General features: G+C 49.7%; 8 protein-coding genes across 8 annotated transcripts; all 8 read right to left on the reverse strand.

The window, feature by feature from the left end:
* Nucleotides 1–175: 175 nt before the first annotated feature.
* Nucleotides 176–3,202, reverse strand: TGAM01_v205144 (glucosamine-fructose-6-phosphate aminotransferase; the record flags this gene model as incomplete). Its single annotated transcript, XM_024549584.1, has 4 exons — nucleotides 176–396; nucleotides 462–2,035; nucleotides 2,094–2,396; nucleotides 2,835–3,202. The coding sequence occupies 4 exons, from the start codon at nucleotides 3,200–3,202 to the stop codon at nucleotides 176–178; spliced, it is 2,466 nt and encodes an 821-aa protein (XP_024405716.1).
* A 3,163-nt stretch (nucleotides 3,203–6,365) lies between these two features.
* TGAM01_v205145 (hypothetical protein) lies at nucleotides 6,366–7,786 on the reverse strand (the record flags this gene model as incomplete). The annotated part of the gene is made up of 4 exons (XM_024549585.1): nucleotides 6,366–6,486; nucleotides 6,572–7,028; nucleotides 7,098–7,484; nucleotides 7,576–7,786. The coding sequence occupies 4 exons, from the start codon at nucleotides 7,784–7,786 to the stop codon at nucleotides 6,366–6,368; spliced, it is 1,176 nt and encodes a 391-aa protein (XP_024405717.1).
* Nucleotides 7,787–8,725: 939 nt separating this feature from the next.
* On the reverse strand, nucleotides 8,726–9,334 carry TGAM01_v205146 (hypothetical protein; the record flags this gene model as incomplete). Its single annotated transcript, XM_018810488.1, has 1 exon — nucleotides 8,726–9,334. One exon carries the CDS (start codon nucleotides 9,332–9,334, stop codon nucleotides 8,726–8,728), a length of 609 nt encoding a protein of 202 aa, XP_018656297.1.
* Nucleotides 9,335–10,079: 745 nt separating this feature from the next.
* Nucleotides 10,080–11,837, reverse strand: TGAM01_v205147 (hypothetical protein; the record flags this gene model as incomplete). The annotated part of the gene is made up of 1 exon (XM_018810489.1): nucleotides 10,080–11,837. The coding sequence occupies one exon, from the start codon at nucleotides 11,835–11,837 to the stop codon at nucleotides 10,080–10,082; it is 1,758 nt and encodes a 585-aa protein (XP_018656298.1).
* Nucleotides 11,838–12,742: 905 nt separating this feature from the next.
* On the reverse strand, nucleotides 12,743–13,600 carry TGAM01_v205148 (hypothetical protein; the record flags this gene model as incomplete). Its single annotated transcript, XM_018810490.1, has 1 exon — nucleotides 12,743–13,600. The coding sequence occupies one exon, from the start codon at nucleotides 13,598–13,600 to the stop codon at nucleotides 12,743–12,745; it is 858 nt and encodes a 285-aa protein (XP_018656299.1).
* A 2,978-nt stretch (nucleotides 13,601–16,578) lies between these two features.
* TGAM01_v205149 (hypothetical protein) lies at nucleotides 16,579–17,731 on the reverse strand (the record flags this gene model as incomplete). The annotated part of the gene is made up of 2 exons (XM_024549586.1): nucleotides 16,579–17,137; nucleotides 17,217–17,731. The coding sequence occupies 2 exons, from the start codon at nucleotides 17,729–17,731 to the stop codon at nucleotides 16,579–16,581; spliced, it is 1,074 nt and encodes a 357-aa protein (XP_024405718.1).
* A 1,224-nt stretch (nucleotides 17,732–18,955) lies between these two features.
* TGAM01_v205150 (hypothetical protein) lies at nucleotides 18,956–19,653 on the reverse strand (the record flags this gene model as incomplete). The annotated part of the gene is made up of 3 exons (XM_018810492.1): nucleotides 18,956–19,071; nucleotides 19,133–19,269; nucleotides 19,349–19,653. The coding sequence occupies 3 exons, from the start codon at nucleotides 19,651–19,653 to the stop codon at nucleotides 18,956–18,958; spliced, it is 558 nt and encodes a 185-aa protein (XP_018656301.1).
* A 1,071-nt stretch (nucleotides 19,654–20,724) lies between these two features.
* Nucleotides 20,725–22,312, reverse strand: TGAM01_v205151 (hypothetical protein; the record flags this gene model as incomplete). The annotated part of the gene is made up of 4 exons (XM_018810493.1): nucleotides 20,725–21,525; nucleotides 21,589–21,714; nucleotides 21,890–21,985; nucleotides 22,205–22,312. 4 exons carry the CDS (start codon nucleotides 22,310–22,312, stop codon nucleotides 20,725–20,727), a joined length of 1,131 nt encoding a protein of 376 aa, XP_018656302.1.
* Between the last annotated feature and the right edge of the window lie 1,055 nt (nucleotides 22,313–23,367).

The following is a 23,367-nucleotide window of genomic DNA, read 5'->3' on the forward strand; positions in this document are numbered from 1 at the left end:
ATCCCAATCAGGATCTCATTAAATACAAAAAAAGGGGGCATCTTCCCATAAAAAACAAGTTGCTAAGCCGTAAAAAACTTCCTGACTGCCAATTCCTCATTATCTTTTTTAAGCTTGGGGCGGTGAAAAGCTCTGCTATGCCAACGCCCAGTATGTAGAGCCGACCGGCGCCTCTTTACTCGACAGTGACAGACTTGGCCAAGTTTCGAGGGAAATCAACGTTGAGACCCTCGAGAACGGCCAGCCAGTAGGAAATCAGCTGTAGAGGAATGACGTTGAGAATGCCCTGCAGGCAGTCAACGGTCTTGGGGATCTCGATCTTGAGAGCATCAGAGTTTCTGAACTCCTCGTCACCAGGGTTGCAGATGACGATGGGCTTGCCGCCTCGGGCAATGACTGTAGCGATAAATGTTAGCTTCAGAATAGAACAAGTAAGGGGCTGGGTACCATATTAAACTTACCTTGCTGGTAGGCGTTGAGAGACTTCTTGAAGATCTCGTCACGGGTGAGGATCATGATGATGGGGAGGTTCTCATCAACCAAGGCCAAAACACCGTGCTTCAGCTCGCCAGACATGACGGCCTCGCAGTGGAGGTAGGAAATTTCCTTGATCTTCAGCGCACCCTCAAGGGCGGTGGAGAACTGGCTACCACGGCCAAGCAGCAACAGGGACTTTTGATCCTTGAAAACCTTCTGGCACAGGTCCTTGATGGGCTGGTCAAGTTCGAGGATGTCCTTGATCTGGGCTGAGACGTTACCAAGACCCTCGATGATCTCCTCTCGGCGAGCCTTCTTGGAAGCCCGGTCCTCGCTAAGGGAGAGGGCGAACATGACCATGGCAATGAACTGGGAGGTATAGGCCTTGGTGGAGGCAACACCGATTTCGGGACCAGCGTTGACGTGAACACCGCAGTGGGTGAGGAGGGAGATGGAAGAACCGACAACGTTGACGATACCGACGGTGAGAGCACCGCGCTCCAAGCAGTAGCGGAGAGCCATCAGAGAATCAGCAGTCTCACCGGACTGAGAAACAAAGACGCAAGTGTCGTCTCGGAAGACGGGAGCCTCACGATCAAGGAAATCAGAGGCCAGCTCGACAGAGATGGGAATCTCCGTGAGCTCCTCAAAGATACCACGGACAGCCATGCAAGAGTGGTAGCTGGTACCGCAGGCAATGAAGATGATTCTGCGGCATCGTCTGATGGTGGAGATGTATGAACGCAGACCACCGAGGGTGACACTCTTGTTAGCAATGTCGAGACGACCTCGCATGGTGTTGACGACAGACTCGGGCTGCTCGAAGATCTCCTTCTGCATGAAGTGGTCGAACTTGCCCTTCATGATCTCCTGAAGCTCGAGCTCCAGAGTGTGGATAGCTCGGACGTTGGAGCTGCCATCAGCCTTCTTCAGGCGGTGGATGTTGAGGGAGCCCTCGTGGATGTGAGCAATGTCGTCATCCTCGAGGTACAGGACCTTCTTGGTGTGCTCAACGATGGCAGAGGGGTCAGAAGACAGGAAGAACTCGGTGGGCATGGGCATGCCGTCATCGGTCATGAAAGCACGGGACTGGCTGCGGTGAAGCAGGGACTTGTCGGGAGCACCCAGGGCGCTGGAAGGAGCAAGGAAATCGCCATCCTTCTTGAGGGCAACAGTCTGAGAAGCAGCCTCTGCAGAAAGAGCACCGTTGTCCTCGCCGTACTCAACATCGACGAAATCAACCTTCATGCGGCGCTGGGTCTTGACACCAATGACAAGGGGAGAACCCTTTCGGGCAGCAATGACCTCATGGGGGTAGTGGACAGACTTGATAAGCAGTCCATAGGCACCCTCGAGCTCCTGGATAACAGCCTTGATGAGATCGGTGAAACCAATCTGGGGGTGCTGGTCGTAGATGTACTTGGCCAGCTTGGCAATGCACTCGGTATCCGTCTCGGTCTCAAACTTGAAGCCCTTGCTGGAGAGCAGGGTCTTGAGCTCCTTGTAGTTGGTGATGATGCCGTTGTGGACAACAACGAACTCGGAGTTGGGGTCGGAGCTGTTGAGAGTCAGTTTCTGGCCCAGATTTTCCGTTGTACAGATGAGGGGGGACAAACCGGTGAGGGTGGCAGTTGAGGGTGGAGGGGGGACCGTGGGTAGCCCATCGGGTGTGGGCAATACCCTCGTGTGAGTCGAAAATCTTGGTCAGGTCCAAGGTAGACTCATCTATGAGCTTCCTTAGCTTGGCGACCTTGCCGACCTCCTTGAAGGCCAAAACCTCCTTCTTCTTGTCGCCATCAATGGCCAGACCGGCGGAGTCGTATCCTCTGTACTCGAGACGGGAGAGGCCGTTGAGCAGGGTATCGAGAATGAACTTGCGGTCCTTCTCCACCAGGTAGTTGACGTATCCGAAAATACCACTATATTGAAAGAAAAAAACAAGCAAACCAGCGTCAGTCGCAATTCAATTGCCAATTGGGCTCCCATTTCTCGTCATCAGGGGGCCATGGTGGCACTGATGGCGAGAGTGCGAATGCGGGGCGGGGCGGTGAATGGTGGGATGAAGAAGCTTACCACATGTTTGCTGTTGATAGCTTTGTGTCGGATGGAACAAGGAACAAGAAAATAAAAGTCGAGAGAAAAAACGAGAGTGGTGTGAGACGAGAGATGGAAGGGGAAAAGAGAAGAGTAGAGCGGGCTCGTCTGAATATAAAGTACGCGATAAACGGTGGTTTATAGATAAGGTAGGAATGCGTCAAGGGGAGTTAAAGGGGGGGAAGGTTTCGTGTAAAAGGAGGGGAGGCGCGGACAGGTGAATGCAGAGCACCAGAAGGAGGGAAGTATTCGTCTATATGTACTTTGTCATCAGTGACTTGCGAGCTAGACCTAGAGGCTTTGAGCATAACAAACGTGCTCCCTTGGCAGGAAAAGGAGCGCTGGCCAGAAGCGCAGCGGAGCGAGGCTTGGGGCTCAGCTTAATGTGGAGAGGAGGAGGGTCCACGGTGGGCTGGGTTGGACAGCCAGCATTAGCACGGCGGATGGAGCACCGAGTACGAGGGAGCGGCGTGTACCGCACATGCTGGTGGACGCAGCTCCCCAAGCTGCGTACAGCCCATGTACCGGCTACCCAGGCGCGCATCTGATCAGATGGGCGGCCGGAGGGGGGATGGATGACGGAGATGATGGGCGCTCGGGGTGGCTGCTTGCTGCCCCTCCAACCCTCCATGCTGGACTGAAGCTGACCCGGGCTGCCTGTCCCTGTTTACACCACACGGGCTTGTCTCTGTACGAGCATCAACAATCAACAATCGGTTTGGCCTCGTACCTGCATAGCACCATGGCAGGGTGAATTGATGGCCAAGGCCGTGGTGGCGTCGGCTTGCTTTCCTTTTGCGTGGCGATATCGTTCACTCTCGTTGCTGATCTGATCTGTGCTCCTCGTACAACTCGACTAGCTCCTGTTTCGACCCCAGCATCGCCACGAGCCTGTCTTCTTGGTAGTTGGCACGGCCCTTGAACACAAACAACAAGCATACGTGTATGTAAATCCATACCTACGTGAAAGACGCTTGCTTGGATATACAATGGATTTACAGTAGGGTCACCAGCCATTCACACAAGTGCATCGTGTTTGTCTAGGCACTATGAGGCCTTGTCATACTCGATTGCCAAAAGCGGCCCAAAGACTCGAGCTCGTCCCACCTTGTCCATCCTGGTTGATGCCCAGAGGGCGTGAGATGGATGGATGCGGATGATTGAGTAATCCAGGCCCAAAAAGAACAAGCTGTCATTGAAAAGCAGCTCATACAGATGCCACTCACGGGCATCTCTCTCGCCTAGGCTGGCAAACTGCGCGTTGCTTGTGTGCAGCCCAGCAGTTTGACTGGATGCTTTGGCTCGTGGCGGGGTTATGGTGCCGGCCCCTGTTCTGTACATGCAGCTCAACAAGGCTGCCTCGTGACGGTCTGCTCTCTTGATGGCCTTGGGCATTGGGCACACATGCTTCTTGTTGAAGGACATCACCCCGATCTGAAAGGATGCCGGCGATGGGTACAAACAGGCACCGCGGTGGCCCAGACGGCCCCTCTACGGGAGGTACTGAGTCTGCATGTACATCAACAATAACGGAGGCGTCGATGGCGGGGCTCTCTCGCTAGCCTATCTCAGGGGCCGGAACGGTAGAGATTCCTCGACTCCATCTCGGCTGCGACTCTACAACTGCCTGTTTGCCAACCTCTCGTCATCGTGCCGAGGGGCCAGCCTGACGCAAAGCTCCAGCCCGACGAGATGCCGCAACGCAGAGCGCGCAGTCAATTGAGTGTCTCAATCAATGAATGCCGGCCACACAGCCCAGGGCTAGCACTCGCCGCTAGCATCTCTCGCCGTCCCTTGTAGGGCGTATCACGTCCCTCTCCGAACGGTTAGATCAAGGGGAAAAAGGAGCCTCGCGCGGCGTCCACCAGCGACTCACCACCATCTCACCGTCCGCTCCAGCCCGACCCTCAATCCAGCCAATGGCCGCGCCCGAGTCGTGCCGCCTGGTGCTAAAAACGTCTTACACAACAAAAAAAAAAAAGGATCCATAGCCAGCTCCGTCCAAAGTCCGTTCTACAACCTACTGACAGCGACAAAGACGCTCTTACACAGTACCTATTACTCCGACCAGTTTTTTGTGTGTGTCTTTCTGTGTAGTGGCACATGTAAGCTGCCAAACTAGCACAACAGCCGCAGGCCCCATCCCTGACACAAGTTTCACCATGAAAAACTCTGAAAAAGATGTACGGCACAAGAAGAAAGAAAGAAAATCGCCGCTGCCGCACCAACAACTTCAGTGTCACCCTACAGAGACGTCATAAGTTCGTATTCCGGCCCCCGGTAACGAACTTCCGTACGTCCATCCATTGGAACTATTTTTTCAGTTTGGCGACCCCCTTCCACTAAAACCCTCCCCCCTGTCGGTTTTCCTGCCGGTACTGTGCCAAGTGCCTAGAACCTCCGGCACCTTAATTTTTCTGGAATGTCTTTGTGTGCTGAAAATAGCCCCATCCCGGCTCGTTGGTGAAATTACAGCCTCGTATGTGTGCATGTACTTCACAGGTATTTTCCGTTTCTGCCATGATAACCGCTCTCGCTTCGGATGAGAATAAGAACCTAAGATAAGGACAACACCAAAAAAAGACAATAGATGGGTAGGCAGTAGCTCCATGCGCGCACCCCCATGCCCAGTTCATGCAAAAAATAAGAATAATCAATGGGCATCCTGGCTTGGCGTTCGCCTCCTCCGAGGGAGATCTAGATTTCGCGCCTTGGGCCTCAGAGGAGGAAAGCTCCCTTTTTTCTTCTTCACAGCCTCATCCGGTTTTTGCCCCTAGTAGCGCTTTAGTCGACGGTGGCTTGTTAGATAGCTTGTTTCCAAGAATAGCATCAGCCTCTGTGCGCTGCGCTGAGATATGGAGTCATGTTACTGCAGACAATTTTCTGCAATGACGATTCAGCGAAGATAAGAGATGACTATGAAATTAAAAAGAAAAAAAACAAGAAATGACTTCTTGTGTCTATTTTCTTCTAGATTCGTCATTAATAAAAGAAGCTAGTAATCAGCACAGCAATGCCACACAGACTACTCGTTTGTTCCCCCATCTCTTCGTACATTAGTTCGGTTGTCTCCGCTTGAAAGCACCCTGCTGATCAACTCATCAACACCTGCGGCCCGAGCCAGAACCATGTCGATAAAGGGGAGAGGGAAAAGAGACGAGGAGTGAGAAACATGCTCTGTGGCCTGCCCCTCATTGGCAGCTTATCCCTGGCCACATCCTCCGCTTCCTTTACTCAATAATAGCAGTTTGCGGACGTAGCTGCAATGCCCATCTGACAATCGGTATCCAAACCTGCCAGTCAGCCTTGCTCCTTCGTCCACTAAGAGAGCCGTGATGGCGTCTCACCTGACATGTGCTCTGCTAGCCATGCAGCTACCCACAGCGGGAGAGCACTTTAATTGCCTTGGGACAGACAACAACGCCCATGGCAAAATGCCATCCCTTGTAGCATTCGTTACCCTTGTAGGTGCTGTAAATATCTTAGTAGTATCCACAAGTATGTCAGTCTTACACAGCAACACCATATCGTATCATTCGAATAATGGAATCATAACCATCACCGCCAAAGAAAAAAAAAAAACCTCCCCCTTTTAAGAGGCTGAGCTTTGATGCTGATGTCTGTTTCCCTGTCGCGGATGCGTTATCATTTCTATGCCAAGAGCTCACTCAGCATTTGGCATCTACACTGCCTTTCTTTAATTATACAGCTTCAAAAAAAATAGTACCCATCATCAGTTTCCTTTTCGCTGACGCCAGAAACATTTCCCAAAAGCCATCTGTATCAAGAGCTATTTACAGCTTTTGATACTCTAGCTTGCCTTCCAACTTCTTCGACTCCATCACCTTGCGCACCGCCTTGTTGAAGTCGTCTTGATTGACCGAATCCCGGTAGTCTTTGATCGCAAATAGACCACTGTAATTCAAATAGTTAGCAACGTAAAGAAAATGACCTTGCAACAGTCGTCTTAAAGGGGGGGGGGGGGGGTTTAAAAACTCACGCTTCAGTGACAACGTTTCGCAAATCGGCTCCGTTCAGACCGTCGCTCATCTTGACGACGCTCTCAAAGTCAATATCGCCATCAATGACGACAGACGAGGCATGAATCTTGAGAATCTCCAGTCGTCCGACCTCATTGGGCAGAGGAATCTCAATCTTTCGGTCCAGACGACCAGCACGTAGCAGCGCAGGGTCCAGAGTATCCGGTCTGTTTGTAGCCATGATGATCTTTGTCTTGCCCAAGTAGTCGAAACCGTCTAGCTGGTTGAGCAGCTCCATGAGTGTTCTCTGAATTTCACGGTCGGCACTGGTACCCTCAGAAAATCGTCGTCCTCCGATGGCATCGATTTCGTCCATGAAGATGATACAAGGTTCGTGCTCCTTGGCGTAGCCAAACATTTCTCGAATCAACCTTGCAGACTCTCCGATGTATTTGTCGACAATGGCGGATGAGACAACTGCATTGGATTATTATCATAGTTCGACCAATCCAACAGCTTGGGTCTTGTCGATTGAATATCACTCACCCTTCAAGAAATTTGTTTCCAAACTGCTTGCAACTGCTCTGGCTAGGAGGGTTTTGCCTGTTCCGGGAGGGCCGTAGAGTAGGACACCTTTGGGCGGCTTGATGCCGACTCTGAGGAAGAGCTCCGGGTTCTTCAGGGGAAGCTCAATCACCTCTCTCAGCTCTCGGATCTGGTCGTTCAATCCACCGATTCCAGCAAAGCTGACCTGGCCAGGGTCCTCCAGCGACATGTTGTAAACTAGCGGGTCGACTTCTCGCGGGAGCATACGCATGATGGTTAATGTCGTCATATCGAGTGCGACACGCGTGCCTTGCTTGAGCTTCGCCTTATCAACCTTGGATCTGCAGCCGACAACATAACGGGGGCCCGACGATGCTTTGACGATAACTGCAAGAACTCAAAGTTAGCATCACTCTTCCCAGATGGCAGGATAGCTTCCCCATGCCGAGCGTCATAGGTGGGTAGACAGGCGCCATACATCTCTCATCATCCAGCTGCTTCAGGACTTCACCAATAATCTGTCCCACACTTTGCAGCGCCTTGATGTTCTCCTCTGTCCGGTCGTACTCTTTCTGCAAGTCCTTGATCTCTAATCGGAGGTTCTTGAGCTTTGCTTCCCATTCGCGGGATTCGATGAGCTTCGCCCGGTAGGCGTTGAGGGCGACCTGGCGCTCGTCTTCCGCGGACATGATTGTTGGCGGAAATCAGAAGCGGGAAATAGTTGATTCAGGAGCCTTCTATTCCGGGATATGTAGTCTCAATTCTGGGTTTCTTGGTGTCGTTGTTAGGGAGCTTGGTTGGAGTTGCATGCGCTGGATGGGGACCTAACAGTGGCTGCTCTTTGAAATCGTGGAGGCTTACCTCACTCATTGGAGCCTTGAGCTAATCCCTGCCGCCGCTGGTCGGCAGAAGATCGGCGATACTCTTCCGCTTGGCTCGGCGCACCGTGGGCAACACGTATACGCAACAAAATAGCTACCGATTCAGTTTATGTGCATCAAATGTGAATTTCTGGACAAGTTTTGCTTTTGTATTTCGTTATTCATCTTTCCTAATATTTGAATTCCTTGCTCAAGTCAAGCTTCTATATGTGATTCGCATCTACCTAAGCTGCTAGGCTAGGCACCTCATAGCGCATAGTGCCTTAGTACATGCGTTTTGTACCCCGCGAGTCCGCGCAATAGAAACAGAAGAGCTCATATATTGCGTTGCTGCTCCAATTGATCGTCCGTTCAAGGTAATAGTTACAGGCACGCAAGTTGTAAATGCGAAACTTCCTTTATATACATATCCCATGCGTCAGATCCTTATAGATACCTCCTATGCCTCCAAAACCTGTTCCTGGGATAGATGTACAGGGATGCTTCGTTGCCCCGCTACGCCAGATTTTCTTGAAACCGATAAAGGCCATTAAACCCATTGCTGTTCTGGCTTGCTTCCAACAAGTGTCTTTAGCCGGCAAGTAGACCTCTGGTGGGTTGGCGAGATGGATGGGATGGGATTGGATGGGATTGGATCGTTCCCTAGTAGCGCCATTGGCGTGGCACAGGATGGTATGATCAACCATATATACAAATCGGCTGGGAGAAGAGACAGTCCCCGATTCGGGTCTTGCCGCAAGGCGGTCATCAGTTCTTCTCGCTGTTTTCAGCCGCATCATCTTGCGCCTCGGTCTTTGGCTCTCCCTCCGCGTCGAATCCGAGGGCATCCAATTCCCGGATGAGCTCGTTGATCTTGATGACCTTTGCAATCTGCTCAGGCAACAGCCCCTCGCCGCCATCCTTCTTCTGCTTGAGCTCCTTGGCTTGCTTCAGCTTCTTCTTAAGACTCCTAGCTTTCTTTTCGCGCTCGATTTCAGGATCAACCTCTTCTGTCTTGGATTCGGCAGCATCTTCCGTAGTCGCGGCTGGAGTATCAGCCTTGGTGTCGCCGTCAGCCTTGGCCTTCTTCCGAGCCTCTCGCCGTTTTGCATTCTTATTGCTTGCAGCGGAGCCCTGCTCTGGCTTCTCATCTTGCAACCCAGCGGCGCCGGGTATGCCGACTCGCTTTCCTCGCTCACGAAAGGCCTCTGCTGTTCGGTTCTTGTAGACTTGGACATCTTCGGGTGGCTGGTAGCCGGGCCGGATCTTGATGGCCTTTCGCGTGCTCCCGTCAGCTCGAACGGACTCGGGAATGTGACGCTCTCCGCTGGTCTCGTCTGTGGTGATGCCGGAGTTTGTTGATGAAGATGGAGCCATGATTGCGGCTGTATAAAAGGTGCCGGTGGTGTCCTGAGGGTGATGCGGCTTGAAAGCAGGGAGGTTGACTCAATCCGCACTGGCTCAATGGTACCCAATCAAAGCTTGTAGAGCTAAAAGGCTCCGATGCACGAGCTACTTGCAGCAACGAGGCTTCCAATGATACCGTGACCTGAGAGTCAAGTGCAAGACGATCTTCAGCTCGAGGTTTGATAGCGGTACAGCAGCACTGGATATTCTCAAGGTAGCACAAAATCAGGTATTTCGTTTGCAAGAAACAGCTGGATATGGCTGGACAGGCACCGAGGCCTGGACTAGCATCGGCTGGGCGCAAGAAAGCAACGGCTCGAAAGCCACATCCCCACCATCTTTATCGCGATTGGCTGGCCCTACGACAACGCTTCTGACATGCCCAACGACTCGCCGCGAGTATCATGCAGGGCATTTACATCTATCATATAGAATTAGACGTCAATTATGGACAATTACATGACTGGCACCGGATCCGTATTACTCTACAATATAAGTATAAAAAGAACCTCAAAAATGTAGGGGAAAATTATCGTTCAGGGAGCTTGAGCTATCTTACTCAAGATTAAGAAACACGACTAGAGTATATCGAATTGCCAAAAAAATATTGAGGAGAATTTACTTTTGTATCATCGTATAGTCATTTGAAGGAAATTATCTTCATCAGCATAAAAAGCTCTCTCTATTCTATACCCATTCACAAGACCAGCGTGCCTCATACCACCTGTCCTTTCGTCTGCTTAATATTGATGACCTTGATGTCTCGCCACATCAAGACAGACACCACGCCAATAACCCACACTGCAGTTCCCGCAATCATCAAACGTTGTTGGACATCTCCGTAGGCATGCTGAATTGCAGTACGCTCCGGTGATCCGACTGGAAACGACAATTGCGTCGGGAGGGACTCATAGATGAGGAGTAAATTCTCTTGGTCGACAGTAGGTAGGTACTCAGCGAGCTTCCCCGGCATGGTGCCCTGCCAAATGGCGGCGGAGATGGTCAAACCAATGGCAGATCCGATATTCGAAAACAAACCCAGCACAGCCAGACTGATGGCAAAGTATTGCTGCTCTGAAACGGCAGCCATAATGGCAATCTCGTCACAGATGACTAAAACTCCTTCGGCAAAGGAGATGAAGATCATGCACATGACAATGTAGCCAACGTTCTGATCAGGCTGGCGGAAGTAGATTAATAGACCCATGCCGAGAACTGTCAGAGGAATACCAAAGTAGAGCGTAACAGGCTTGAAGCGGCCTGTATAGCTGATGAAGGCGCCAGTGCCGATAGCAAATATGACACCGCCAACTGTATAAGTTTGGATGACGTAGCTGGCATTGGTAATGCTCAAGTCATTGACCACTTGCAGGAATGAGCTGAAATAGCTAGCCCAGCAAAAGTAGCTGAGGAATAGCACAAACGAGAGAATGCAGGAGCCGAGGACGGTACGGTCTTGGAGATTAGACCACGGCAGAAATGAAACCGGCGCAAAGTACTTCTCCCATACAACAAAAAGAATGATGAGGACGATTCCGACGATCAGAAAGCTGAGAATCAGAGCAGACCTCCATCCCTTCGCTTCATTGGTGTAGAGGTTGAATGGAAGCAGGAAGAAAGCAACGCCAGCAGAGAGCAGAAGGAGGCCAACGGCATCGAACTCGCGGCAGTAGTAGATAAAGGACTGCCAGGGTGTACGTCCACTTTGACGCTTCGCAATGAGGCCGAGCTTTTTGGCCTTGGAGAACTGCCACATGAACAATCCAGAGAGAGGAAGAGTGACGGCTGGGACGAGGATCGAAAACATTCCAAATGCCCAGCGCCAGCCGGCTCCGTTTAGGAAGGCTGTAGAAATTGGTCCACTAAGCCAACATGTGATCAGGTTTGGCGAACTGACAAACGCCTGCATCAGGCCTCGGTGGCGCAGTGACGATGTATCAGCGACGAACACGCTCAAGCTGTATCCAATGCCGTTGATGCCGACAGTGTAAAAGACTTGAGAGGCAGCGTAGGCCTCGACGTTGTTGCAGGCAGCCGACATGATCAGGCCAATGGTGCAGAGCACAATACAGAGGAGATATCCTTGGGAGCGACCAAAAATATCGAGGACCTTTGCAATACTGAGATTGGTGACGCCTCCGATGACGGCGCTCAGAATACCCGTGGTTGGCGTGAGCGAGTGCTCAGCAAACGCAGATGTAACATAGGGAAGAAGAGCACCAGTGACGCCCGTCACCAGTCCCTGGATGAAGTAGGTGATCCATATCAGGGCATAGGCGACGATGAGCCAGGTCTTCGACCATGTAATGGTAACAGCTTCAATGTCTTGGACACCGGGTTGATATGTCGTGTTGATAATGCTTGATTGCTGGTCATCGTCGGAGCTTTTGACCTCGTGAACAACGTTTTCGGCTTCGCTGTTGTATTTTGCCTCTGCCTCAATAGGCGAATCGACGGGCGGTGCGCCAGCCATTTTGTTGTTTGTTTGTTTGTTGGATGTTGTAGACTGAAAGGAGATGGAGATGGGAGAAGCTGGATCATGTATAAATAAACATATAGAACCGCAAACGGAGGGAAGGTGCGGCGGGAGGGTTCAGAGGCAGTGCATACTGCCCAAACACGGAATCGAGAGTTTGCTGGGGGGAAAACAGAATGCAGAGTAACACGGACTGTTAGACCTGTATTTATTAATATTTTTGCCATTTATATACACTATTTTGATGTTTGTCAAGCCGGTATAGGGTATTTTATTGTAGTGATCATTTCAATAGGCACATAAACTTGCTCAGCTGTTGTTAGTCCAGAAATGGCATTTGTGCTCCCGTGCAGGAACAAAACTTGCTCATATGTGCTCATCCAACTGTCAAACTAAATAAATGCAGCACAAATTCCAATCTGATTGGTAAACTATTTATATTAAAAGATCTGTCAAGAGCTCACTCTATTTGCATCCAAAATTATTATATCAAGCTATTGATCCAACATTATATTCGCATTGACTGTCATTCACGACTGACTTTTTCGACCCCCCCGGCTGATGATCAGCTCATCACCGCATCATGCCAAAACTTAAACATGCCGAGTCTCTGTTGATTCAATATCCTTCTGTGATATACACTCTTGATACGGATGGCTGGAGATTCTCGCGCTCGCTGCTTTCCTTCTCGCGGATTATTGAGTGCTGATCTCTGCTTGCAGACTCTCTGCTATTACAGTTCGTGAGGTGACAAAAGAAATTATTTGAACTGAGGGTATCTGTAAACAAAATTGATGAAAACGGGGCCTGAAAAGCCAGCGGTAAGCGTTGCGTTACCGTACACCAGTCTCAGAGTTCGGCATCAAGCCCAGGCTAGGCATTTGCGACATCCGGTTTGCCATCTACATGTACTTGAGATTTGCGGTCTGCTGCTCGCTTTGCGATCGCCACTCGCGCTCGATCTCCTCGCGATGTTTGGGGACCATGTCCCAGCGCGTGGAAAAGATGGTATCGCAGAGTCCCGGGCTGCCAAAGCCATCAGAGAACGACACTTGGCCCCTCGAGTGGTGCTCGTGGTGGGCACGAGTGCTGACTATGTCGGCTATCACAGAGGCGAGGAATTTCCAATACCATGCATCTCCTTTCTCCTGTGGAACGTTCTGGAATGCCAAAGCAAGATCGTAGCCTGAGTGCTCGTAGATGCCACCAAAAGCGCCAGAAGCAACCACCAGCGAGTGGAAACGCAGGTCAGCACCACCGCCACCAACAAGCGCCAGCGGTACTAGGTAGGGCAGAACAATCTCGAGGAAAAAATCAGGAGCCGACATGTAACACGCGCTGATTCCTTTGGCGGCCGTCGTCGAATGGTGGACTGAGTGGCGCAGCATACGCATCAGCTTCAAGTTTGGCTGGTGCAACAAGTATCTATGCGTGATGTACTGGACAACATCATGTCCAATGGCGAGAACCGGCAGTGATAGAAGCGCACGCCCTGTCGAGATGTAGCCCTTGTGCGTGAAGCAAAGTCCAGCCCACTCGCAAAACGCCATGCAAGGCAGAAGGACGAGACATTGGTTCAAGAGGACTTTGGGAAGCAATCGTTTATACGGCCTGGTGTCTGTCTCTCGGGCTCTGACTTTCCTGAGAGCGTTTGTATTGTCCAAATACTCAAACCCTAGTCCGACCACGTGGAACGCAATCTGTTGGATTGCCCATACTTTGACAGACAAGGGCAGCCGGGCCAAGAGCGAGAAGAGCATCGTAAATAGTGGGTCAAAGATGACGAGCTCGCCTCGATCAAACTGTATAAGAGAAAAGATTTGCCAGAGATTATTTATATAAGACGAACAAAGACCACCGGACTTGAACACTCGTTATGAATGAAATTGTCACCTCATGGCATATAAACAGTTTGGAACACAATCTAGAGATATTTCCAAAGTTCAAGAGATTTGTGAGCGTCACACCACATTATATATACTGCATGAACATGTCGCATGATTTGCGTTACATCCGATGAATCCGGAGATATCACATTGAGCAATTTCTTACTCGCCAAGTCTCTATCAAGCAACTTGAAGGATCCTCGTCTCCTGGTATATTTCCGCGTTGGACATTCGGTACTTTAAGTGGAGACAACGAGGAAATACGCGCGGTAGCTTCGTGTAAGTTCTTGGCAAGAACTTTACCCAGACTTGATGAATAAAGAATTATTATTATTTTAATTTTTAGATTATGAGCTCATCTCATCAAAAGCTGGTCTGTTTCTGATTGCTAAGTTGACTATATGTAGCTGTTGTGAAAGATACTTCAATCTTCCGTACGCTTTAGTTGAGCTGATACAAGTATCTACCGGCACTATACTTTCATGCATCGTAACAAGCGTGAATCGCTCCATAAAAAACTATGACAACATGCGTTTCTTGGCGCTCGCTAACTCCAGCTGTTGAGATACTACCTATTATCACCTCAGGGAACGGTACCCGAGATATGTCACGCCGAATACATATATGTGGAGAAGGGTGACCAATACGCCTTTTCTCTGCATCCTACTTTCGTGGGTCGGCGATTGGAGCGGGTGAAGCCACCACATGGCGATATGTTGACGACTTCGCATTACGACTTCAGCTCTCCAGGACGCGTATCATTGAAAATCCGGGCGGTGTACAATTAAGAGTGTGATGATATATGGAGGAAGTGAGTGCTTTCAACGAACATAAGAAACGCCTCGTTCATAGGATAACTTGACCACAAGATTCAATTTGGTGGTCTCATGGGACGGCTTCAAGGAGGGCCGAATAGCCGCCGGACAAAGTACTGTAGGCAGACCAAAATTGGCCAGCTGCATTGGGAGAAGATGCAATTTTTTTTTTCAAAGCCTCGTACTCATTGGGCACTTTGAGTTTATCCACATTGAAAAAAAAGTATACTCGACATCGGACTTAGCGGGCACTGCAGGATTTCGGCATGGCGAATAGCCGCTTGAAAATAGCTGCCTGAACAGTGTCCAGTTTCAAATTTGCTAGTTATGGCGAGAGAAGATCTACGTTTTCCGAATAAAGCCCATGGATTATCAAGAGATTTGAGTAAATCAAATTTGGAAAAAAAATAAAAAATTGTACTCGAAATCGGAGCTTCCGTGTGCTAAAAGGTGAAACATCACCATTGCTACTACATCAGGGGTTGGCACTGGTGTGAAGATAATTTCATCCAAAGCCAAACAGAGGCGAGGAAGGCATGCCCAAATGCTCTCCAGTTTAATTTCAAGTAAGGAGAGTATTAAAATCTGACCATTTCAGATTTTTGATAAAGCTACCCCTTTTTGTACGGCTATCATTGCCACAGCATTGATATTCTACAACTCAGGAGACATGGAAACTGTGCCATAACATGGCTGATCTTTTCATCTCAAGATTATGATGTTTACATGAGCAGAAATGGCTCTTACTGGTAGTTTTGATAACAAAATGGAACAGCAAGCTCAACATGGAGGGAAAGTAACGGTTGAGAATTATCACAAGTACTGGCGCGGAAAAGGAAACATGAAAAGAGAAAAAGTTTTTACCTTCTTTTCTCTGTCATTTGCTTGATTCTTGTGTAGATTTTGAAATTGCTCGAAATAGACAGATCATTTTGATATATGTGACTCTCTAAACAGGGCAATAATCTTTGAAATTGCCCCCATCATGACTTCCTCTCTGCTCAGACCTCTTCAGGCCTTTGAATCACCAACTATATGCATGCACCTCCAGTTCAAACTGAGCATCTCCTCGCCTCGCTGCTGCCGTCACCAACGCCCTCGTATCATCGCCCATTCCCTCCGGTCCACACGTCACCACTCCGATCCGCCGCCACCCAGCTTGCGCGTCTTCGGCGAACAACTCCGTGATATCCAAACGGTGGCCGATCCTCACCTCCTTTTCGACGACACGGTCTAGAACTTTGCTTACTGACTCGACTAGACACGCAGCGTATTCATTTACGCTCCACGCTAGCTTCACATTCGGATGGCTGTCTATCCAAGGTAGGATGGCCGTGATGCCAATTCCACCGCAGATAAGCAACACGCGGTCACATTGTAAGATTGCAGTACTCGGGTTTCCTGGATAAGGCCCGTCGAGCAACGCCAAGATGTTGGTGCCGACGGTCAATTTCTTGGTGAAGCCCTTTGATTTGCGGATGAAGAGTGTGATGCCCGCTGTAGGCTGATTGCCCGCTGTGGTGGCAGCTTTCTTGGTTGTTATTTGCTGGCTAATCACACCCTTCTCAGCGTCATTTCGGGTACCAGAACCAAGCGAGGAGCTGGATTCTTTGCTCGGTACCGGATCGGCGACGTTACAGCGTTCCAGCATGGCCGTTGGGAGCACGGAAAAGGGGTGGTTCTCCCACGGGCGTAGTGGCTGCAACGTCGGGAAGAAAGCATACACGACCTTGCCCGGCTGAAACCCCCAGCAGATGCCCTCGATGTCTACACGCATGATATCGCCGCCAATATCGGTGATTTGTGCACGCTGGATGCCATTTTTCAAAACACGAAGGATACGAAAGAGACGGTCGAGGCCCCAAACACCAAAGGCGACGTACAGCCACTGCTCATAGCCCGACATATTCATATAAAGATAGAAGAGATGATACCACGTGCCGGCAAAGACGAAGACGGCCAGCACGATGTGTGACAGCAAGAAGAACTCGCATGAATGACGGCGCACCCACGGAGTTGCGGTGATTAGCATAGCACTCATAGCGACAGTTCCCACGCATCCCCAAACCCACCATGCCTCGCCCAGGCTAGAATCATAGTTGCCGTCTTTACATAGTAGACGAGAGAGAGGACTGAGTGGATGATGACAAGCAAGACGAATATTCGGGCCACCCAGCGATGAAGAAGAATGTACGTCCCATGAGACCAGTTGGTCAGCCACAGCAGAGTGTTGTTTCTGGCGGCGAATAGAAGAACAACGGGCAGCAGGGCGAGAGAGTAGCAGCCGGTGCGCCATACAACATATGCCATGAGCTCGACGCTCTGGCCTGGGTACCACAGGTTCGGCTGATACGTCTCATAGTGCACTGCCATGAACACAACGGTGAGGATGGCCATTGCAGCCACGTACAATGCTTGGCCTCTTGTCAGGGCAGTTCCGCCGAGATAGGGGAGCGGCCGGACTTGATACGACCCGATGGTGCTGGGCCAGATGATATAGGGCTTGAGCTTGTGGATGAGAGGGTTCACAAACGGAAGATAGCCTAGCCAAGTGGCGAGCAGCGGGATGCCAACGGCCACCATAAGGAGGACAAGCCTATCAAGACGGTAACATATATGTGAGCATCATCCTACAAGACAAGGTTGGCAAAGAGGAACGAAACATGATCTCATACCCGTATTTCTCATGTAGGAACTCCTCACGGTCCACCATGAACAGCGTGCCGTATTGATTCCGGTAACTGGTCTCGTTGGAAAGCACAGTCGATGTCAAATTATCTTTGGCCGTAAGGACGTGAGTTGGTGCAGCTGTGACGTTCATCAAAGCCTCCTGATAGGACCACTTGGGCGGCTCAAAGGCACCACCTGACCCCGTGCTCTTGGCCGCCCACCAGGTCTCGATGATGCCCATGTCATGATTGCAGTGGGTGCTGATGCAGTACGCCAGCGAGGAGAGGAACGGCATGTTGCTCCCTCGACACGCAGGCGTGGCCGAGGCTGAGTCGCTGTCCATCATGCCGCCGGGGATGTAGCCATCGAAGGAACATGACAAGAAATTGCTTCCCAACGCCCGGTTGCACGCCGTGGCACAATAGGGGAAATATCCGATGGACTGAGCGCCAAAGCCCTGCAGCGCAGTGGCGGGTGCGAATACACTCGCCACCACCAGAACCGTGGATGCCAGCTTCATGATAAGATTATTCTGCTGATATAAGGCACAGGCAACTGACTAAACTAGATGCTTGGGCGTCTTCTTCGATGAAGTCGACGATCAGGGCATGTTGAGCTACTTGTACGACAAAAGGCGCCTAATGCTGAGTTGTTGAGTTTTCTTGCGACCCAGACGAAAGAGACGATCGATACATGTCATTTAGACGCGGGGAGTTCTAGATTGCGACGATGAGAGGATTTGAGCACAATAGCCGCGACTAGCTAGCTATCTGCAGCCATTGGCATTATATATGGACAGCCTTGCGACATGGTCATACAGCTATCGGGCTGTTGGAGATGTTGTATGATAAGAGCTACTGTCACTGCATCATCATGTTATAGAGGTGGCAGCCGTTGGACAAGAGAGCTTGACAGATTGGCTGTTCGAGACCAACCGTTGGCTGGAGAAATTTGTCTTCCAGGCTGCAATTTGGGTTTCCCACAGCCGTTCGCAAATTCGATGACTGCTTCCGTGGGTATCTTTACCGGATAGTTTCTCACCTGTTCTCTCCTGAAGACTGCACTAGTCCGGGGGTCGATTCACGTCAGACCACCATTAGGCCGTGGGCCTGATCATGTTAGTACACCGAGGCGTAGTCGCGTTCTATCAATCGAGGAAAGCTGCATTGTTGTTGGAGGTTGACTATCGAAGCGGGTCTTTTGGATGCTGCTCCAAGTCCAGCTCTGCCAAGCCTGACGAACTATATGGATATAGTGTTAGCTTCTAGGCAATCGAGCATCCTTGCCTGCATTCCACATAGCCTTCAGGGCCCCCGTGGCTTTGCAGAATGGCTAAAGGCCATTGGACGAATGCATGTATATATGGATTCGCGCCAGTTGCTAGAACGCCCCAACGCCATTAAAACAGCGTTGTCTTGAAATGTGCGCATTTCTGCTCACACCCCCTCGCACGGGTAAAGAGGGTTGAAGATAAAAACCAAAGTATTGACTCCTACAGCTGTTAGCATGTATATCCCAAAATCAGTGATAACTGTAATAGTGGCGAAAAAGGTGACTTTATCAATATAATAATTCTCATAGCTTGTAAATGATCGGGTATCTACCCTAGTATAGAATAATTCGGCAGGTGTAGGTCCAATAACTCGCCATCTCCCTACACAGCATTCACTTGGTAGAGTAAAACGAAGGTTTCTCTACAAGCAGCGAATTGGAAGCAATTCGAGGTGATTTTCCAACCACCCGCTCATTTATAGTTGGCGTTCCGAATTCCCATGGCCCATTTTATCACTTCCATCTTGTGCTTCAACGCAGTTGGGACAGGCTCTCCCAGGTCTCGCAAGAGGGCATCGAATTGGGACCCTAGAATTTCTTAGCTGGAATATTCTGCCTTGTTTCGAATAAGTAACTTGTGAAGACGTACCCCTGTAACACTCCAGCTCCCCCAAAGTGGCCGGGCAGCGGACGTCTTCGTTGGTTTCGGGATTTCGAAGCGGACAGAGAAACATCTCTTTACTTGTGACCGTGGTGTTTTGATTACGCGCGCGGGCATTATACTCTCTGTATGAAGGGGAGATTGAGGATACAGGTCAGCCGTGGAACATGGATCCCCATCTATGGTAGGTGTTGGACAACTTACGCAGCGTCTTGTTTGGCTCTAAGCATATTCAATTGAGTGCTGAGCTCCTCTACCCGGGCCTCTGTGGCCTCCATGTGTTTCTTTACGTTTCTCATTCGGTATTCCAGGTCTCTCTTCACCTCGTATATGCGGTCAAATATCTTCTTGACCTGAAGCTCCATTTTCTTCTCTATCTGGCCCAGCACCTCCCTGTATATCGCAGGATGCTCCGAACTATCTTCTGAGGGCGGGGATGATTCTTTGGGCGGTGGGTGCTTCTTAAATGGCTCTTTTCCGCTGAAAAAGAAGTCGCTTGGGCCGCGCATGGTGTCACAGATGCTGGTTTGATGGTCGAGTGCTAAAGAAAGTAAAGAATTCGAGTGCAAGGAGGATCAGCTAGCATCAATTGCATGATGTAGGTAAATGCTATCATCCTGCCTCATAGCCGTAACGTTTCCGTTTCGCCACGTCAGCCTCTCGCTTCTATCCTCAGATACTCGGTACAAGCGATGGACTTGTTCGATGCATAAAGCTAGCAAGTTCCACTTCTGTGGAAAATCAAGTATATATATATATAAAAAAAGGCATCAGATGATTGTTATTTTGCGCCTCCAAGACGTATTTCTGGAGCCTTTACTAAAAATACGCCTGATAAGAAAGTTTGAGCCAGCCATGAAGCCTCAAGTATACGCAGACGTGGGCATTGTAAATATTTGATCCATTCTCTGCTCCATTCTAGGTACCGTATAGTAGGACTGGCTTTGTAGATGCTCTTCATAATCGAGGCCCCTGACCAACTCATCTCGAGCTTTTTGTACTTTTATGATACCGGAAAACGCAATTTAGTCGTCATCTAGACAATCAACACGTGGAGAACACATAGAGATACATTATATTGCAAAGACTTGGCATTTGCCTCGCCCCAGGTTCGTAGACTCTGCTCGAATACATGTAGTTATCTCGTGGCTGCTAGTAGTGGATATATAAGTTTATCTACCAGTACTACCGGAAGTAGGCACCTACTTAGTATACTTTTACGCAGCATGTTTCCATACATGCATGTATTAATAGTCAGCCTAAGTATTGAGAAACTTTGGCTGCGATGATATAATCGATAAGTGTTTGGTACATATAAACTCAACAGTTATCTGTACATTGATCTCTCTCTGGACTTGCATACCTATTTCTAATAGACGCAACGCAACGCAGTACCACTTTGCCCAGCCATGGCGACCACACAACATCGAGCTCTTTACAGATGCGTTCGTTAGGGGGACGCTTGCCTAATACCCGGGAAGGTGAACCTTATTCTTGCATTGCCTATGTAGGTACTTGGCGAATCCTGAATGTGCAGATCGTTTTACCCTACATAGACTCGGAAGTATTACAACATATTTTCATCGTTCGCTGTTCTCAACTTCCCGAGCTCGTGAACAGACGAATGACTCGTTCGAAGAATCCAAGTGATGGTAAAAGCTCCTAATTTTCTGAAGGCGCTTCCTCGCTTTCTTCTCTGGGCGGACAGTTTCAGGCGCAAGAGCACGAGGCTCGTCGTTCTCGCTTTGGCTATGGCTTAGCAGCTCTGCGAAGCTGGGTCCACTTGAAGGCGAGTACAGCATATATGGAATATATGTAGACGTATACCAATCTAACTCAAGAATTGGCATGATCAAATCCCTAAGACGCAGTTTCTTGCCATGATGGGCTCCGAGACAGTTGTCCTGAGAAAGCCTGATAGGATTACATGCTTTGGAGGGAGTACTATTGCCAGTGTCTTGTACTTTGGGGGATACGTTCTTATTATGTCGCCTGCCATCGCCGCCATCGCTGCCATCGCTGGTATTTTGGTTGTGGTCGAGCTTGAATTCGTGGTCTTGGAGTGGTTTTAGGCCAGCCTGCTCGCTATTGGATGAGAGATCATGAGTATTATGGTAGCTTGGAGCTTTGAGACTGCTATTTCGAGCCAATTCATAGTTTATGCATTCGCCATCAACTGGGCTACTATTAGCATGTTGGATCAGACCACCATCGTCAACGCGGTCTCGGGATAGTTCAAGACGGATTTCCTTGGTGTATTGTGAGCTATGGCCAGTGTTTCGATCACCTTGAATTTGGAAAGTATTATCCGGGCGTAATTCAAGACGAGTGTACTCGTTGCGCAGCGAGCCATTTTCCATACCCTGAACTCGCCTGAGATGCTGGGAAGGAAGTAGAGCAGGATTGGATTTTGTGCGCCTGAGGCCAGCGGTACTGTTACTCACTATGGTAGCTGTCGATTTCTCCTTTTCATGGTGCTTTTGCAGGTCTGTCTTTGCTTGAGCTATAGGAAGGCTGGCCCGCTTTGTGCTGTTGAAGTATACATCGCGATCTTTCTCTTGCATTTCGCACTTTGGGCATAGAGTAGCGCGACATTCTAGCGTTTTGGTTCCATGACAGTGGCGTTTGTTGGATGCAGACTGGCCGGAGAAGGACGTTGATGAAGACTGTCGTTCTCGTTGCTTGTTGCAGCGAAGGATGCGGCGATACAAGTGGCCACAGTCATATTTGAAGATTTGCTCGCACATACTTGGCAAGGGCCTGGATGGTCAAATCAAAGACAGACATAATTCTAGAAGAGAAGAAAGCTCCAGGAGGGAGTTCAAAGAACTGGTGTATCGCCTATACGCTATTCATATAGCTACGTTAGTGAATGAGAGTCTGTCTGTTCAACGGAGATGAAAGTCTGTCAAATGCTTCCGTGAATACTACCGCCTCGAGGAAAGGCGCTCAATAAGAATGCCGAAGTGAATCAAAGACTTCATCCCAAAGTGCTGTAGAGTGATTCACTGCTGTGGGTCGTTTGCGGTCACAAGTTAGTCAGGCATTCCGGATACTTACACGGGGACGGTCTGGTGATGCAGGTGGCCGTGTTGAAGGCCTCGCAATGACGTGGACGAGTTTGCCTGAGGACCAGAGTTTCTGGTACTTGGGAGAGAACTCGGACATTTCATCTTCTCTAAAACTTACATCTTACAAAAACGCATATTACTACATCTAATATGGATCCATTCTGACAACTTGACGAACTTTACAAAGCATCATCGACTGCACGTCTTGCCGCCACGAAATCCCTTGCAGGTGTGCCATTTCGCATGATTTGACCCGCCGGCCTGACAGAAGCTTAAGACCATTCATGGTGACCAAGAATGATTATTGCAAGGTCTCCTGAGCTCCCCAACTGGATACCTTATCTACTACCAGCCTTGGTTGAGATGGCTCAATACCATGAGGCAGACGGAGTCTGTCTACCCTTCCAAATTCGTCCAAAAAGCGACGGAATAACCCTAAGCACTAGCTGGGCTTCCAACTGATTTGGGTGATATCTCTGGCAGAAATGACCTCCAATGGAAGGCGTTTTTAGGGGCAATAGAACAATGAAGTCCGAAGATAGCTTCTTGGGTGGAGAAAACGAGATACGGAACCCCTTCGCCCATCAACATGGCCAATGGACAATATGGTCAATCGATCAAGGGTGCTATCTATGCCCAGGAATGATGGGGTACTAGTTTCTCAAGCACTGAAACGAAAAACGAGCGACGGAATTACATGCTCTGGTTTCACTAGAAGAAGCGAGGACAAGATCCTCATTCTTTTTCATCAAGCGACCCTCAGGTCTCGGGGATTCTGGAAGTGCTACCTAGCGGCCATATTCCAGGAGAAAGCGGGCGTCATGATGAACGAGTGGGCGTATGGCATCTACTAATACTTTCAATATCGCACTAATAACCCCTTCGACTAGGCTCTTGAGGACGATGCAAGACCTACGACAGGGTGTTGTGGAGGGGATTCGCAGTGTAATTGCGACGGAGCTGTTGGGAAGTTACCGGCAGAACAACGCTGAGGAAGACGAAGACGGGGAGGAAATCGCCAGTATAGCTACTGACGAGGTGGACGCGCCTGGGTCGTAAGGCACGGGAAGAAAAGAAAAAGATCCGCTCGAGGCCCATTCCTACAGCCGGCACGCAGGAAGTGAACTGAATCGCTATTTCGATACCACAGGT

This window comes from Trichoderma gamsii (genome assembly GCF_001481775.2).
Source record: "Trichoderma gamsii strain T6085 chromosome Unknown Scaffold_15.2, whole genome shotgun sequence".
Lineage (NCBI taxonomy): Eukaryota > Fungi > Ascomycota > Sordariomycetes > Hypocreales > Hypocreaceae > Trichoderma > Trichoderma gamsii.